General features: G+C 39.0%; 1 protein-coding gene across 2 annotated transcripts; it reads left to right on the top strand.

The window, feature by feature from the left end:
* Nucleotides 1-49: 49 nt before the first annotated feature.
* H2BC11 (H2B clustered histone 11) lies at nt 50-12,973 on the top strand. 2 transcript variants are annotated; one of them, XM_070245058.1, is made up of 5 exons: nt 50-433; nt 2,100-2,294; nt 5,365-5,508; nt 8,581-8,649; nt 8,795-12,973. In XM_070245058.1, the coding sequence occupies exon 1, from the start codon at nt 50-52 to the stop codon at nt 428-430; it is 381 nt and encodes a 126-aa protein (XP_070101159.1). In that variant the 3' UTR covers nt 431-433; nt 2,100-2,294; nt 5,365-5,508; nt 8,581-8,649; nt 8,795-12,973. The 2 variants fall into 2 exon arrangements, with proteins under 2 accessions (XP_070101159.1, XP_070101158.1); XM_070245057.1 differs by having other exon boundaries at nt 8,577-8,649; nt 8,795-10,093.
* The last annotated feature ends 287 nt before the right edge of the window (nt 12,974-13,260 follow it).

Raw genomic sequence — 13,260 nt, 5'->3', positions numbered from 1 at the left:
CTCACATTATTTTTCTTTTTTTCTGAGGCTTTTTGAGCTGTTCCTCATTATGCCTGAGCCAGCTAAGTCCGCTCCAGCCCCCAAAAAGGGCTCCAAAAAGGCTGTGACCAAGGCGCAGAAGAAGGACGGCAAGAAACGCAAGCGCAGCCGCAAGGAGAGCTACTCCATCTACGTGTACAAGGTGCTGAAGCAGGTCCACCCCGACACCGGCATCTCGTCCAAGGCCATGGGCATCATGAACTCGTTCGTCAACGACATCTTCGAGCGCATCGCGGGCGAGGCGTCGCGCCTGGCGCATTACAACAAGCGCTCGACCATCACCTCCAGGGAGATCCAGACGGCCGTGCGCCTGCTGCTGCCCGGGGAGCTGGCCAAGCACGCCGTGTCGGAGGGCACCAAGGCCGTCACCAAGTACACCAGCGCCAAGTAAACAGTGAGTTCGCTGTAAACTCAAACCTAACGGCTCTTTTAAGAGCCACCCATATGCTCAAAGACAGAGCTGGTGCTTGTTTTCCGTATATGCTGGGTATTTTTTGGTAGCTTATTACTGTATTTAGTCTGCGAACTAATTACTGAACAATATTTCAGGATCCTTCCTGTCGCGGTAAACTCGATATGCACTAGCAACAAAAATAACATTATGTGACCCTGGCAAAGCTCTAACTCTGTAAAGTAACATAACGCCCGGAGCTTACTGTCATTAGGAACTTCCTGCATTTCAGTAGGGCTGTGCCACCAGTTCTGGCAACTATTAGATTAAGTAACGATGGAAGAGAAAATTCTTCAGTTCGAAGCAAATTCAAATACTCCCCGGGCATCTGTCAGGGATAAGAGTTGGATTCGCGCCCCGGTGCAGAGGTTGCGCGGGCAGTTTGAATTTGCCCGCGGAGCGCCCGCCTTTCCTCTCCGCGTCCTGATTGGTTGCCGGGATCCGGGAAGCACTCGCAGGGCTGGGCGCGCGGAGGATTCCGCTTCCCGCCTTCCTCAGCCCAGCGCTCGTAGGCTCTTTCAGTAAACATTGTCGGGTAATCCATCCAGCTTTTCATTGTTTCCTTTTCTTTAGTGTTTTATCCCTTTCGGGAATGAGATTATTTCTTCTCGAAATTTTCGCTGGAGAGAAAGGAATTTGAAGGATGTAGTATTCAGTCTGAGAAATGCCAATGCTTTATTTCTAATTAGTATACTACTCTCCTTTTGCCGTACGTTCAGGTAATAGAAAATATTATAAGACGAAACGACTATTTCGGATCCAATGAAGTCACAGAAGCTTGAGGACATTTATCCCAGACTCTCTGAAACAAAATCACTTTCTATTTTAAAGTTCCTTTACTTAGTATTTTAAATCCTTTTTTTTTTTGGCTTTGCCTGGACCCAGTGAGGAGAAACAAATTCCGCGTCATTCAAGTTGTCATAAATGAGAACCAGTCATCCAACGAACAATGTTTCTGTAGATTGTAACTATTCAAAATTCTGTCTCTTTTAGGTAAAAAGCCATGACCTATAAAGCATTTGGAAGCTTCCACTATGGTTGTTTTGGGTTTAGGTAGTAATTTTAAATGAATTTAAATAGATAAATTACTACCTAATATAAGTAAAGCAGCTAATCTTAGCACAGTGATGTCTAAAACTGGATTTTGTTAAATGCAGTGTCGAATATACGCTTCTGCACTGACTCAGTTGACTCCATGACTGAAGTCCTGTCCACGTTTCCAGGCCCACTTCAATCTTACCTGCTTTCTGAAATTTCCTTTTTGGACCTTCTTCCGAGAGCTTGTCCAGCATTTGGAAGTGGCCTCCATATAGGTTCTCATATGTATCTACTTGAGTTGCTGCTGTTTGTTGTGCTTCCACATACAGAATGTACGCTCATTATGACATGAAAAATAAAGAAGTAAAGGAAGGAAGCTAAAAGTTCCTGTCCTTCACCGTCTCCATCCCACACTAATGATAACTGAGTCCCATAAATAAACAGAACATAAGGGATTTTTGTCATTTCTTATCTTATGTGTCACATGAGCCCCCTGATTCTCTCCATTAATCCACGTAATCAGATAATTTCTGAGCCAAATAGTTTTTTTTGTTGTTTCTTTGTCTTATAGGGTATAGGAATCAAATAAAACGCCAGAATTTGGGGGAAAATGAGAGAGATTGGGACAGAAGAGTCATAGGCAGTAGTCTATCCTCAGAAGACAATTCATAAAGACTAAAGTTTTGAAAACTACAAAGTTGAAAATGTCTCAGCCGATTCTCCTATTACTCAGAAAATTAAACTGCCTATGGGATAAACAAATCAGGTAAATAAATTAAATTTTCATCTTCTGGGTTATTTGCACCTTGATGGAGTACCCTTATGAATAAGACAAGGGTTTAATGATTTGCTTGAAAAACTAATTGCCATCAATTTAAAACATTGCTGATCAGCTTCTAAAGAATTGGTTCAAAGCTAAACTAACAGAGTATATCATTTTAAAAAATGTGCATTGTGATATATCTTATCACAAAATAAATACTCGTTGCTCAAAATACTTATAAGTAATTGCCAGGTCATCCCCAGAGATCACAAACCAAAATCATGCCTTGGGCATAGCCTTAGATGAGTGAGCTGTTTGTAAAGGACTTTTTTTCAAACTATGTCAAATGATTATATTTCCTTTTTCTACTGTACACATATATATTTTTTTAATCTACCATGGTTATTGCAATAAAGGCACTCATTCCTCTGGGAGTTAATAGAGACACACTGACGAAGTCTGTTGAAAGATTAGTGGTCCTATATGTAGAGGCCATGCAGATATCTATTCTTCAATTATAATATTATCTTTGATATGTTAAAGTTAATTTCATCATAACATACATTTTTGTTAATTTTGTTTTCAGTTTTTCATGATATATGGAAAATATCCAATTAGTAATAGCTATATTTGCAAACTCTCCATTGATTTGACTTATTTTAAGCTTTAATTTCAAACTGTCACTTCTCCTGATATTGTCCCCAAATTTTGGATATGCAGCTCTGTTTAGAGTTTGCATTGCATTAGGGCATATTTGCATGCTGCACATAAATGTAGAGGAGAATTTCTGAATTTTAATTAAAAACTATGGATTCCTGAGGAACTTATTTCACACATTGTTAATATTTTCTCTAGTCTTTGTAAATGTGTCTGTGCTCACTCACTGTTAAAACTGCACTATACACTTGACATTGGGAAACCAGATGAACATGTTTTTTGTGCTCCTTGCTGTTACTTGCACATTGTCAGATCTACAAAACTGTGAAGTATGAAGTACAAAACTATGAAGCACTTGATTATCAAGTGGAAGTGATATATACAAGACCCAGCCTGAGCAAGTGCTGAAGGAAGAAAATAATTGCTAGGGCAAGTAGCTCACACTCCAGTTATTTCTAGTTCTGAAACATAGTTATGCTTTTTATTTTTTAATACCATGTTATTTTTAATAGCATTTGTTTTTTAATGACATGTTATAAATAACATTTTTTAATAACATTTTTCCTATAAATTGTTCGCTGAGAAATACTTTCTAGGTTTGAAACCTGGCCCTGCCACTTAAAATTTGCATTGGCAAATTGCTTTAATTTCTCTGACTTTTTTTCTCTTTTTAAAAAGGGAATACAATAGCTTCTCATGAATTAACACTTTTAACATGCTTAGAACAATGTGCTGCATATAGTAAGCAATCAACATATGTGAGCTAATACTACTACTGACATCAATCATAACGGCAGTATTAGAAATAGTAATAATAATAACCACTCAGGAGTATCCATGAAAGATAGTTGGCAAGAGAGAAGAATTGCTGCCACTGGGAAGAATTGGGAGCATTGCATCTCATTGTTTACCTTTTCTGGAAGGAGAAATGATCTACGATATTGATCCAAACTGATTCATGTGCATGGTTAATGATTTGTCTAGATAGGCAAAGATTTGAAGGGGACAAAGCTGGAGGTTTGTTCGCAAGAAGTTTCGGGGGAGAGTGATGTGGATGAAATGCTCAGAAAGGTCCCAGAGTATAAGAAAAATATCCCATGTGAATGCTGACCAAAAGGCCCAGTCTCAGAGGAGACTGTCAATAATCAGGCATACAGCATCAACCATAGGGATGTCACTAACTCCCAACACCCTCGTTCCTGCACAAACAGTTTGTACACAAGGTGGCCAGGGTGGCAGTGGTAGAGGTCATGCATGGAGTCTACAGTACAGACCTAGCTCACCTAGGCTGACCTGGATGCTGAAACTGCTAAGTGTCCCATATGCTGGGACAAGTATTCTTGGATCCATTTTGTCATGGATGAGGCAGGGCTTTGTCTTCACTGAGATAGACACTTATTCTAGATTTGGATGTGCTTCACTTTCTCTCATGCTTTACTAGCAAGACTATCTATGGATTTATTGAATACTTTATACTCCATACCTCACAACACTATTTTTCACCCATTTCAACACTTTGTAGAGAAAAGGTAAGGCAATGCACAGATAACCATGGGGCTCCCTAGTCTTAATGTGTACCACATCCTTCATAAGCAGCAGGCTTATCCATAGGAAACTCAATTAAAGTGGCATCTAGGAGTTTGGCAAGTTATTGGAGTCCTCTTCAACTGGATGTTACATATGTGCTGAATAGTGACAAAAAATAGCCATAATTTTTCCCATTGCCAAAACACATTAGTTAAAGAACTAAGAGGTAGAAATGAAGTGATACCTCTATTACTCTTAATAACGAACTCAAAAAAGTTTCACTTTCCATCCTTGCATCTAAAGGTTCACTCTGCTGGGTTTATTTTTTATTTTTGGAAGTTTTAGTATCCAAACGAGTAATGCCTCTGTTAGTGGATACTGAGATGACTATTGAATCTGATTGATCTACCAAAAATGATTCCCTTTAACATAAAGTTAAAGCAATTTTAGTTAGATTCACTAGCTGGCTTAACAGAAGTGAGAAGTCCTGACTTAAGAGGTTTGGGCCTTTGAACTCCTCTGTTTCTCAGATTTTTATGTGTTTTTGTTTTCCTTCTCCCCTCTCACACTCTGCTTTTGAGGGAGATGAGCAGGCAGCTGGAACGGAGACAGTTCGAGTGTTCTTTAAAATGCTCCCATAAAAAATACACAATGAAAGCAGGTCAACTAAGTCTCAGACATATTCAAATACAAGTTAAACTATACTAATGTAAGTTACTGTGAAATTTATAAATACACAAAGTTTTTAATAATTTTTTAGGAATTGGTGAAATCATTCTTGGATAACTGAGTTGAGAAAAATTTTCAGCCTATCCATATTTCCTCTTTTGATAGTTCATGTATATATTTGACTAACCTAATCACTGTTTTTTCTTTCCTTCTCTGTTAGCATTTTATTTAGGGTGTCTTCGTGCTACATAACTCTTCCCAGTTACAGAATATATAGATGACCTCACAATAGAACTAGAAGAGAAATAGATCCTGGATTAGGAGCTATTTCCTGTAACTGAAAAGACTTTGCCTGCTCCTTAAGGTATGACTGAGACATGTATTGTATTAAGTGAGAAAATTATCATCATCTTCAGGGAGAAGCAATCTGTGGAAAAGAGTTTATTTTGGTTTTTGGCCATTGTTTATAGCCTTCAATGGCTATTTCTCAAATTACAAAAGTTAATTGAATTTTTTTTTTTTTGGTTCTCAAGTGACCCTTTATTGAAGTATTTTCCTTGGCTGTTCTTACCTAGCTGGGCATTGCACTGCACCACTGTTGATGTCATCTATGATGTCATGAGGGTGGTGGCCATCACCATTGCAGCCCACAGACTGGGCAGTCCACAGGATCTCTTTAATGGTTCCAGAGGGTTCTCTGGCCAACGACAGGTGCTGCATCAGTTGGGCAATGTTGACAATCCATCAAATGTGATATTTCCACTGCGCTTAATGGTTTTCTGCCTCTTCCCGTGTCTTACTGGTTCCTTGAGGGCTTTTTTTTTTTTATAAAGATTGGCACCTGAGTTAACAACTGTTGCCACTCTTTTTTTTTCTGCTTTTTCTCCCCAAATACCCCCAGTACATTGTTGTATATTTTAGTTGTGGGTCCTTCTGGTTGTGGCATGTGGGACGCTGCCTCAACGTGGCCTGAGAGCAGTGCCATGTCCGCACCCAGGATCCGACCAGGGAAACCCTGGGCTTCTGAAACAGAGTGTGGGAACTTAACCACTCGCCCATGGGGCCGGCCCCTCCTTGAGGGCTTTGGTGATAGGGCAGAGGCAGAAGGTACCACCTCAACCTGAGCCTGTTGGTTCTGAATCATCAGTTTCACTGTAATTCTCAGACCCTTCCAATCACCAGTTGCCTTGGTGATGTCATCACTAAGCTTTCTGGAGACAGACCCAGGGGGCCAATCTTGGGGGCCAGGGCAGACGGGCATCGACTTCCCCACCACCCCTGCACCTCAGGTACAGGACTTTGATCTTGTTGGCGTCGAACTTAGGCAGCGTGGTGGAGATGGCGGGTGTCGGATCACCCAGATTTGGGACGACAGAAGAAAGTTGCACCTTGACCTCCTCCAGCCAAAAGCTAATTAAATTTTTATATAACACAACAAACTTTTTCAAAAGTTATTAAATATATATAATATAGCCACATAATAGCTACAGTAAATATAATGGATCAAGAAGAAATCAAGTGACATAAGACTCATTTAAAGATATTAAATAGAGGCTGGCCTGGTGGTGTAGTGGTTAGGTTCATGTGCACCACTTCCTACACACTGCTCATCAAGCCATGCTGTGGCAGTGTCCCACATACAAAATAGAAGAAGATTGGCACAGATGTTATATTAGCAACAATTTTCGTCAAGCAAAAAGAGGAAAATTGGCAACAGATGCTGGCTCAGGGCCAATCTTCCTCACCAAAAAAATAAAGATATAATATGTTCATGGAAAGGAAATATTGAATAGTGTAAAAGTGTCAGATCTGCTACAATTGGTGTAATTATTCAAGGTGATTCCAGTCAACATCCTAACTTTAGTTTTGGAATTTGGAAGTTAATTCTAATATTTATTTGAAGATCAGGGTGGTAAAAATAAAAAATCCCAGGAACTCCTGATGAAGTAGATCATGATTTAGTGATAAAAAGACTCACGTAGCTATAATACTAGGTGGTGTTGCACAGAGATGGACACATTCACCAACTGAATTAAATAAAAAGCCAAGAATCACATCTAATTTTTTGTTGAACCACTAGAAATGAGAGAGGTGAGATATCAGATTAGGGAGAAAAGGTAGGCTGTTCAAAAATTTATCAGGGCAATTGTTTATCCACAGTGGGGAAAAACCCCTAAATGTAAAAGGAAAACCACTAAAATCTTTTAGAAGATAAGATAGGAATATATTATCTCACTGTAGGGAATGATTTATTAAACAAAAGTACAAATCATGATGAAAAAAGTGTTACACTTCATAAGAGGAACCATTTTCTTTTTAAGCTATTTCACAGCATGAATACTTCTCTGTTCTTTCTTCCTTAATTTAGGAAGGAGAAAATATTAGTGAATGTCAATTCAAAATGAGGAAAGGGTTAATAAATCTACTTTTACTGAAATCTGACCTTGACCTCACCTGAGGTCAGTTTCTAGTAGATTCAAACCTTCTTTTCTTCTCTCTTTCCTTCTGGTGCCTGATTCAGAATAATAAAAGTGTTAAGATGTCTTTTCCTATTTTGTCTCTAGATATGGGAAACAAGTTCTTTACTCATTTATTTTTGGGGGAAGATTGGCCCTGAGCTAACATCTGTTGCCAATCTTCCCCGCCCCCACTTGTTTTTTCCTCCCCAAAGCCCCAGTACATAGTTGTATATTGTAGCTGTAATTCATTCCACTTCCTCTATGTGGGATGCCTCCATGGCATGGCTTGATGAGTGGTGTGTAACTCTGCACCCAGGATCCGAACCCGCGAACCCCAGGCTGCGGAAGTGGAGCGTGCGAAGTTAACCACTTGGCAACAGGCCGGCCCCGAGTTATTATTTTTTTTATTGAACTAAGGAACTAAGATTTTCAGAATAAAAGAATTTCAATTATAAACTAAAGATGTTAAGGAAAACCCTTTTTGACTTAAATTTGAATGGAAAATATCAGTATTATCTTATTTTGTTTTTCTTTTTAGAAAACAGCTTTTCCCCCTTTAGCACTTTCCACAGAAAAAGTCTACAAGCAATGGCAATCCATAAGCAATTAGAATTTCCATCCTCCAGTTTATAGTTTCTCAAGTCCTTTTCCAAAGATCAAACTCAGCTATTTGGAGATTTGGTTAAATGTTACAAATTAAAATCAATTAAAGAGATAAAGCAACCAAATGCCATGTGTAGATCTAATGGAATCCCAGTTCCGGCAAAATCATTGTAAAAAAATATTTGAGACAATTGAGAATTTTTTTTTAAGTACTAGATATTGGATGATGTTACAAATCATTCTAAAATTTTCTTAGGTGTGCAAATCTTGTAGTTTGTTTGACTCTGTATCTGTTAGGATGTTTGTGAAGATATTCATAATTGAAATAACATGTTTGTGATTTCTTTCCACTGTCCTCGGCCCGCCCAAGGTAGACATGGGTAATGAAACAACATGCGCACGATGTCGGCAATTGTTGAAGCATGCGTGATGGACACTGGGAGGTATGTTATTCTACTCTGTGTACTTTTGCATATGCTTCAATAAGTCCATAATCCTTTCTCTGCCTCCCCCTCTCCCCATAAACCAAAACAGTTTTTTCAAAAGCCAGCCCAACTGACGAACATATTTCACTTTTGGTCAACAAAGGGTGGCACCGAGAGGAATCAAGCGTTGGCAGGGAGAAATTCCGGCGCTGAACTGAGGGAACAAGAAGAGAGGGCGTCTGCACGACGGAGGACTCAGCAGCAGTCCCTTCCTTCCATCCCACAGGCTGGAGTGGATTTAAGATGCACTATCGCCATCTTGTGGCCCATTAGGATAATGAACTAAAACTTTGTTTTGTGTTATGGTTTCTATCAGGCAGGCCATTGCTAGGGTTTAATAACTGCACATAAAGAATACAGTAAACAGTCCTGCTTCCAACCCGGTCCTCAACTGCCCAACTCCCCCGTCAATAACAAAGAACCATGTTTATTAGTTTCCTGTGTACGTTCTGGAATTTCTTTATACAAATGCAAATCTATAAATGTAGATTCTCTTTGCCCCACTTTAACTCAAATGGCCAATGGTTATGTTCCTTTCACGGTTCTTCCCTTTGCTTTTCTCGTTACCTAGCTTGAACCCTTTCCCGTTAGTAAGTAGAGTGGCTGGAACTTCTCAACAGGTGCACCTGAGCTAGTGACCTGAGGAGAGTAACCCAAGGCCAAATCTGCTCCTACACTGGGAACCCCAGAAAGGCAGCATCTTCCCTGAAAATAAGCCTGATGATCATCTTGGAGAAGAATGGTCTCAGTGGGCCTCTTCGAGGACCTGCCAGGGGCTGAGCCATGTCAGGACAACTGTGGGGTGGCTGATTTCCTGTTCCCTTCCTGGCATGGGAGCTCCATTCCTTGTAAGGAGAGACATTGAGGTCCTAACACCTAGTACTCATCCTGTCAGTGAGGCCTTCTTTGATTGTCATCTTTTTAATTGACCCACCCCATATGAATTTCCTGTTCCTACTTACTGCTCTATATTTCTTCATAATATGTATCAAGATATGACATGCTGTATATTTTACTTATTATTTTGCTTATTATCTTCATACCACTCTCCCCACTAGAATTGTAAATCCCTTGAGAGGAGTATTTTTCTGTTTTGGTCTATTTTGATCCCTACTGTATTTCCCAGCTTCTAGAACAGTGCTTGACACAGAATATATCTCTAAATAAATGAATGCAGTAATATTCCTTGGCTCCACTGTAGCCAAATGGGAGATCTCAAAGAATTTTCCTTATTTCCTTCATTGGATAAACCAGAAGATCAAAGACAAATTATCACCTCTTCCCACCATTCTCTGAGTGCTTCTTCTGGTTGAATTCCCAGTTTTCTCTCCCCCACAAAAAACCTTCGGTTTTGTTAAAACTCTTGATTGCTTCCTTTTCATAAATGTTTTTCATTAATGTTTATTGTTACATGCATCATTTTATTTTTATATAGCAAATAAGGCAATTGACATATTGTGCCACTTCAAGTTATTTTACTCTCTAAGTCAGGACCCTTTCATGAGGGAAGACACGCAGCCTAGTCAGCTTCAGGGGTTGTGGCTAACAAGAAATTGCAAATCCCCCTTCTCTGAGAGTGCTGCTTTCTGGATTTCTATTTCTCCCAGAAGAGCAACACTGGCATATAGGACTTTTCCACATGAGCCAACATGGCTTCTATTTCACCCCTGTGCTTTGAAGGACCAACACTGAAGAGGGGTGCTGTCGATGCCATTCCTTGCTCATCCAGCAGAAATAAGATAGGTGAGATATCAGGTTAGTAAGGAAAAGATAGGCTGTTCAAAAACTTATCAGAGGACTTGGTTAACCACGAGGAAAAAAAAATACCCCTAAATGTAAAAGGAAAACCACTAAGTTTGCTAGCAAGACTGAATCATATACAACTGGATAGAATCACAGAAACGATCCCATCATCTTTGCCATGTTCTATTGGCAAGTTAGAGGTCAAAATCACACTCAAGGGGAGAGTACAGACAAAGGCCTGAGGCACCAGCATGTGGGGCTCATGGGGGTCTGTCTACCACACACACAATATGGATAAATCTCAAAATAATTGTGCTGAATGAAATGAGTCAATCAAAATAGAGTACACACTGAATGCTATTTATACAAAACTTTGGAAAATGCAAATTAATATCTAGTGACAAAATGCAGATCAGTGGTCCTTTGGGGATGGTTACTGGATACAAAACAACATACAAATATCAATCTTATTTCTTTATATGAATATTTTGAAATGTAAATGAAATTCCTATCATCTGGAATAGATAGAAAATAATGATAATTAGGGAAATGTCTAATAACTACTTTCTCCTTTGATTGGATTTCCATTAAAAAGCCAATCAAAATAAGGCAGGAAATTCACCAGCCTATGTAAGACTCCAGGATTTGTGGGTGGTAATTTGCAGGTATAGTCCATCATCCAACATTTCGCTTGAGACTTATTTTTGTGTAAGAAGTACAAAAGGAGAAACAGTGTACTTAATGGTGAATACGAAAGACTTGATGTATGCAACAGTAGTTAGCATAATTTCATGAGGATGAAAAACATAGAAAACTATTTTTTGTGTTATGAAAGTGTAAGAAAACTTTCATTTGTGTTTATGAATTTCATTCTGAATCAAAAACACAAGAAAGAAATATTAATATGTATACATTTAAAATGTTTAACATAACAAGGATAGAAAACAAATGACAACTAGAAAATATTTGTATTATGTAAAACTGAAAAAGTCAATATTAATTATTTATAACAAATCTCCTAAAAAAATGCTAATACTATGTAGCCATAAAAATTTGTAGCTCCTTTTTTCCTAGCCCATACATCACTAGGTCAAAATAATTAATTTGCAATTTTGTAACCCCTGATAAAATGAAGGCTTCTTGAGTAGTGACGTAATTATTATCAGTCAGATGATGGTCAAAATGTGTTAAATACTCGTGTCTCCCTGTGGCTCTTCAGTTCATGGCTTTGATGCCACCTATTCTGGGATGTTTTTCCTGACTTCCTAGGATAAGGATCTCCTGTTTATGTACTCGTAGCCTCATCTGGATCTTCACTGCACACAGAAACATTATATTAAATAATTCTCTAATTACTTACCTAATATTTATCTTCCAGGAGAATATGTAACTCCCCTAAAGGCATGGACTCTATTCCCAACTCAGCAACAGGCCCCAGTGTCAGGGAAGCAGACACTTGGGAATATCATCCATTTCCTATACCCCATCACACTCAGGAACCAAATCAGGGGAGCTAAAGAAAGCAGTTCCCAATACTTTTTCTCTCATCATTTTCCTCTAGTCTGCTGGCTATAAGGATATGCTTCCTTTAGGGGTATAGATTTTTGTGGGTGTGTATGAAGGCAGTTGAATTCCAAAACCTGCTAGTCCTGGCAATACCTTCAAACTCTGTTCTACACTTGATGCCTTCTTGAGTGTCCATTTCTGAATGTTGAGAGTCACATATTAAACAATAGCAATTAGTACTATTCTCTAGTCTTTGAGAGTCTACAAATGATTTCATATCCATTATTGCACTTATTGCCTCAAAAATGGGTTGAGATAGGAACTCATATGACATGAGTGAGAGAGACTGAAGCTTCAGTATGAGGAGTATTAAGTTAAGCAAAGAGCATGGAGGGTCTTGAGAGTCAGCATAAGGAGTTGGATATTGATCTAAGTGACAGAGTAAAGTTGTGGCCAATGATGTACTTTTCTCTCTCTATTGTGTACATATACACACACATATAAATATATATAATAGGTGTGTACATTATAAGATAGTAATATCTATCACAATATATCAGGGTTTCACAATCTTAGCATTAATGACATTTTGTGCTGGAACATTATTTGTTGTTGGGGGCTGTCCTGTGCCTTGTAGGATGTTTGGCATCATGCCTGGTCTTTACCCACTAGATGGCTCCTCTCTGGTTGTGACAACCAAAGCTGTCTCCAGACATTGCCAAATATTCCCTGATGAGGTAAAATCACCCTCAAGTGAGAAACACTGCCACAGATCGTTTATTTATGAGACAGCCACACTAGTTGTGCAGGAGAAATCTCAGCCATAACTTGAAAGAACAGACATAAGGGCCAGAGGCCAGCAACCCCCTATATTTTTGTTCTGCTAAAGATCCAAGGAGTTTGGAGTGAACTTCGGGGAATGAGAATCTCTATGAGCAAGATCCAATGTGTTCATATTGTAGCAGCAGTACAATTCCGCTGATTAAAACATGTCCTATATCTACAGTGATTAAAGTGCATATGTCACAGAAAATTCTACCTGGAGTGACTAGATTATTGAGTCCTTGAGATGGAGAGATTGCTTCATAATGCTGTCAACAAATTCACTGAAAATAAAGCTTAGGTGTGTAGAGCAAAGGTGGTTCCTTCATTGTATACAGCAATTAATCTTCCCTTCTAGCACCCACCCACTCCATAATGCCAGAAATTAAAGATTCATTCTTGTCCAAAATGTTCAAAGTTACATTAACAGTGCGTTTCAGTGGAATATTTTCTCTTTCACATACAAACGTCTCATCTCAGTTTTACGTTCCTCTCACC

The sequence above is a fragment of the Equus caballus genome, chromosome 20 (genome assembly GCF_041296265.1).
Source record: "Equus caballus isolate H_3958 breed thoroughbred chromosome 20, TB-T2T, whole genome shotgun sequence".
Classification (NCBI taxonomy): domain Eukaryota; kingdom Metazoa; phylum Chordata; class Mammalia; order Perissodactyla; family Equidae; genus Equus; species Equus caballus.
The sequence above is the reverse complement of the archived record's forward strand: the minus strand, read 5'-3'. Positions and strand labels throughout refer to the sequence as shown.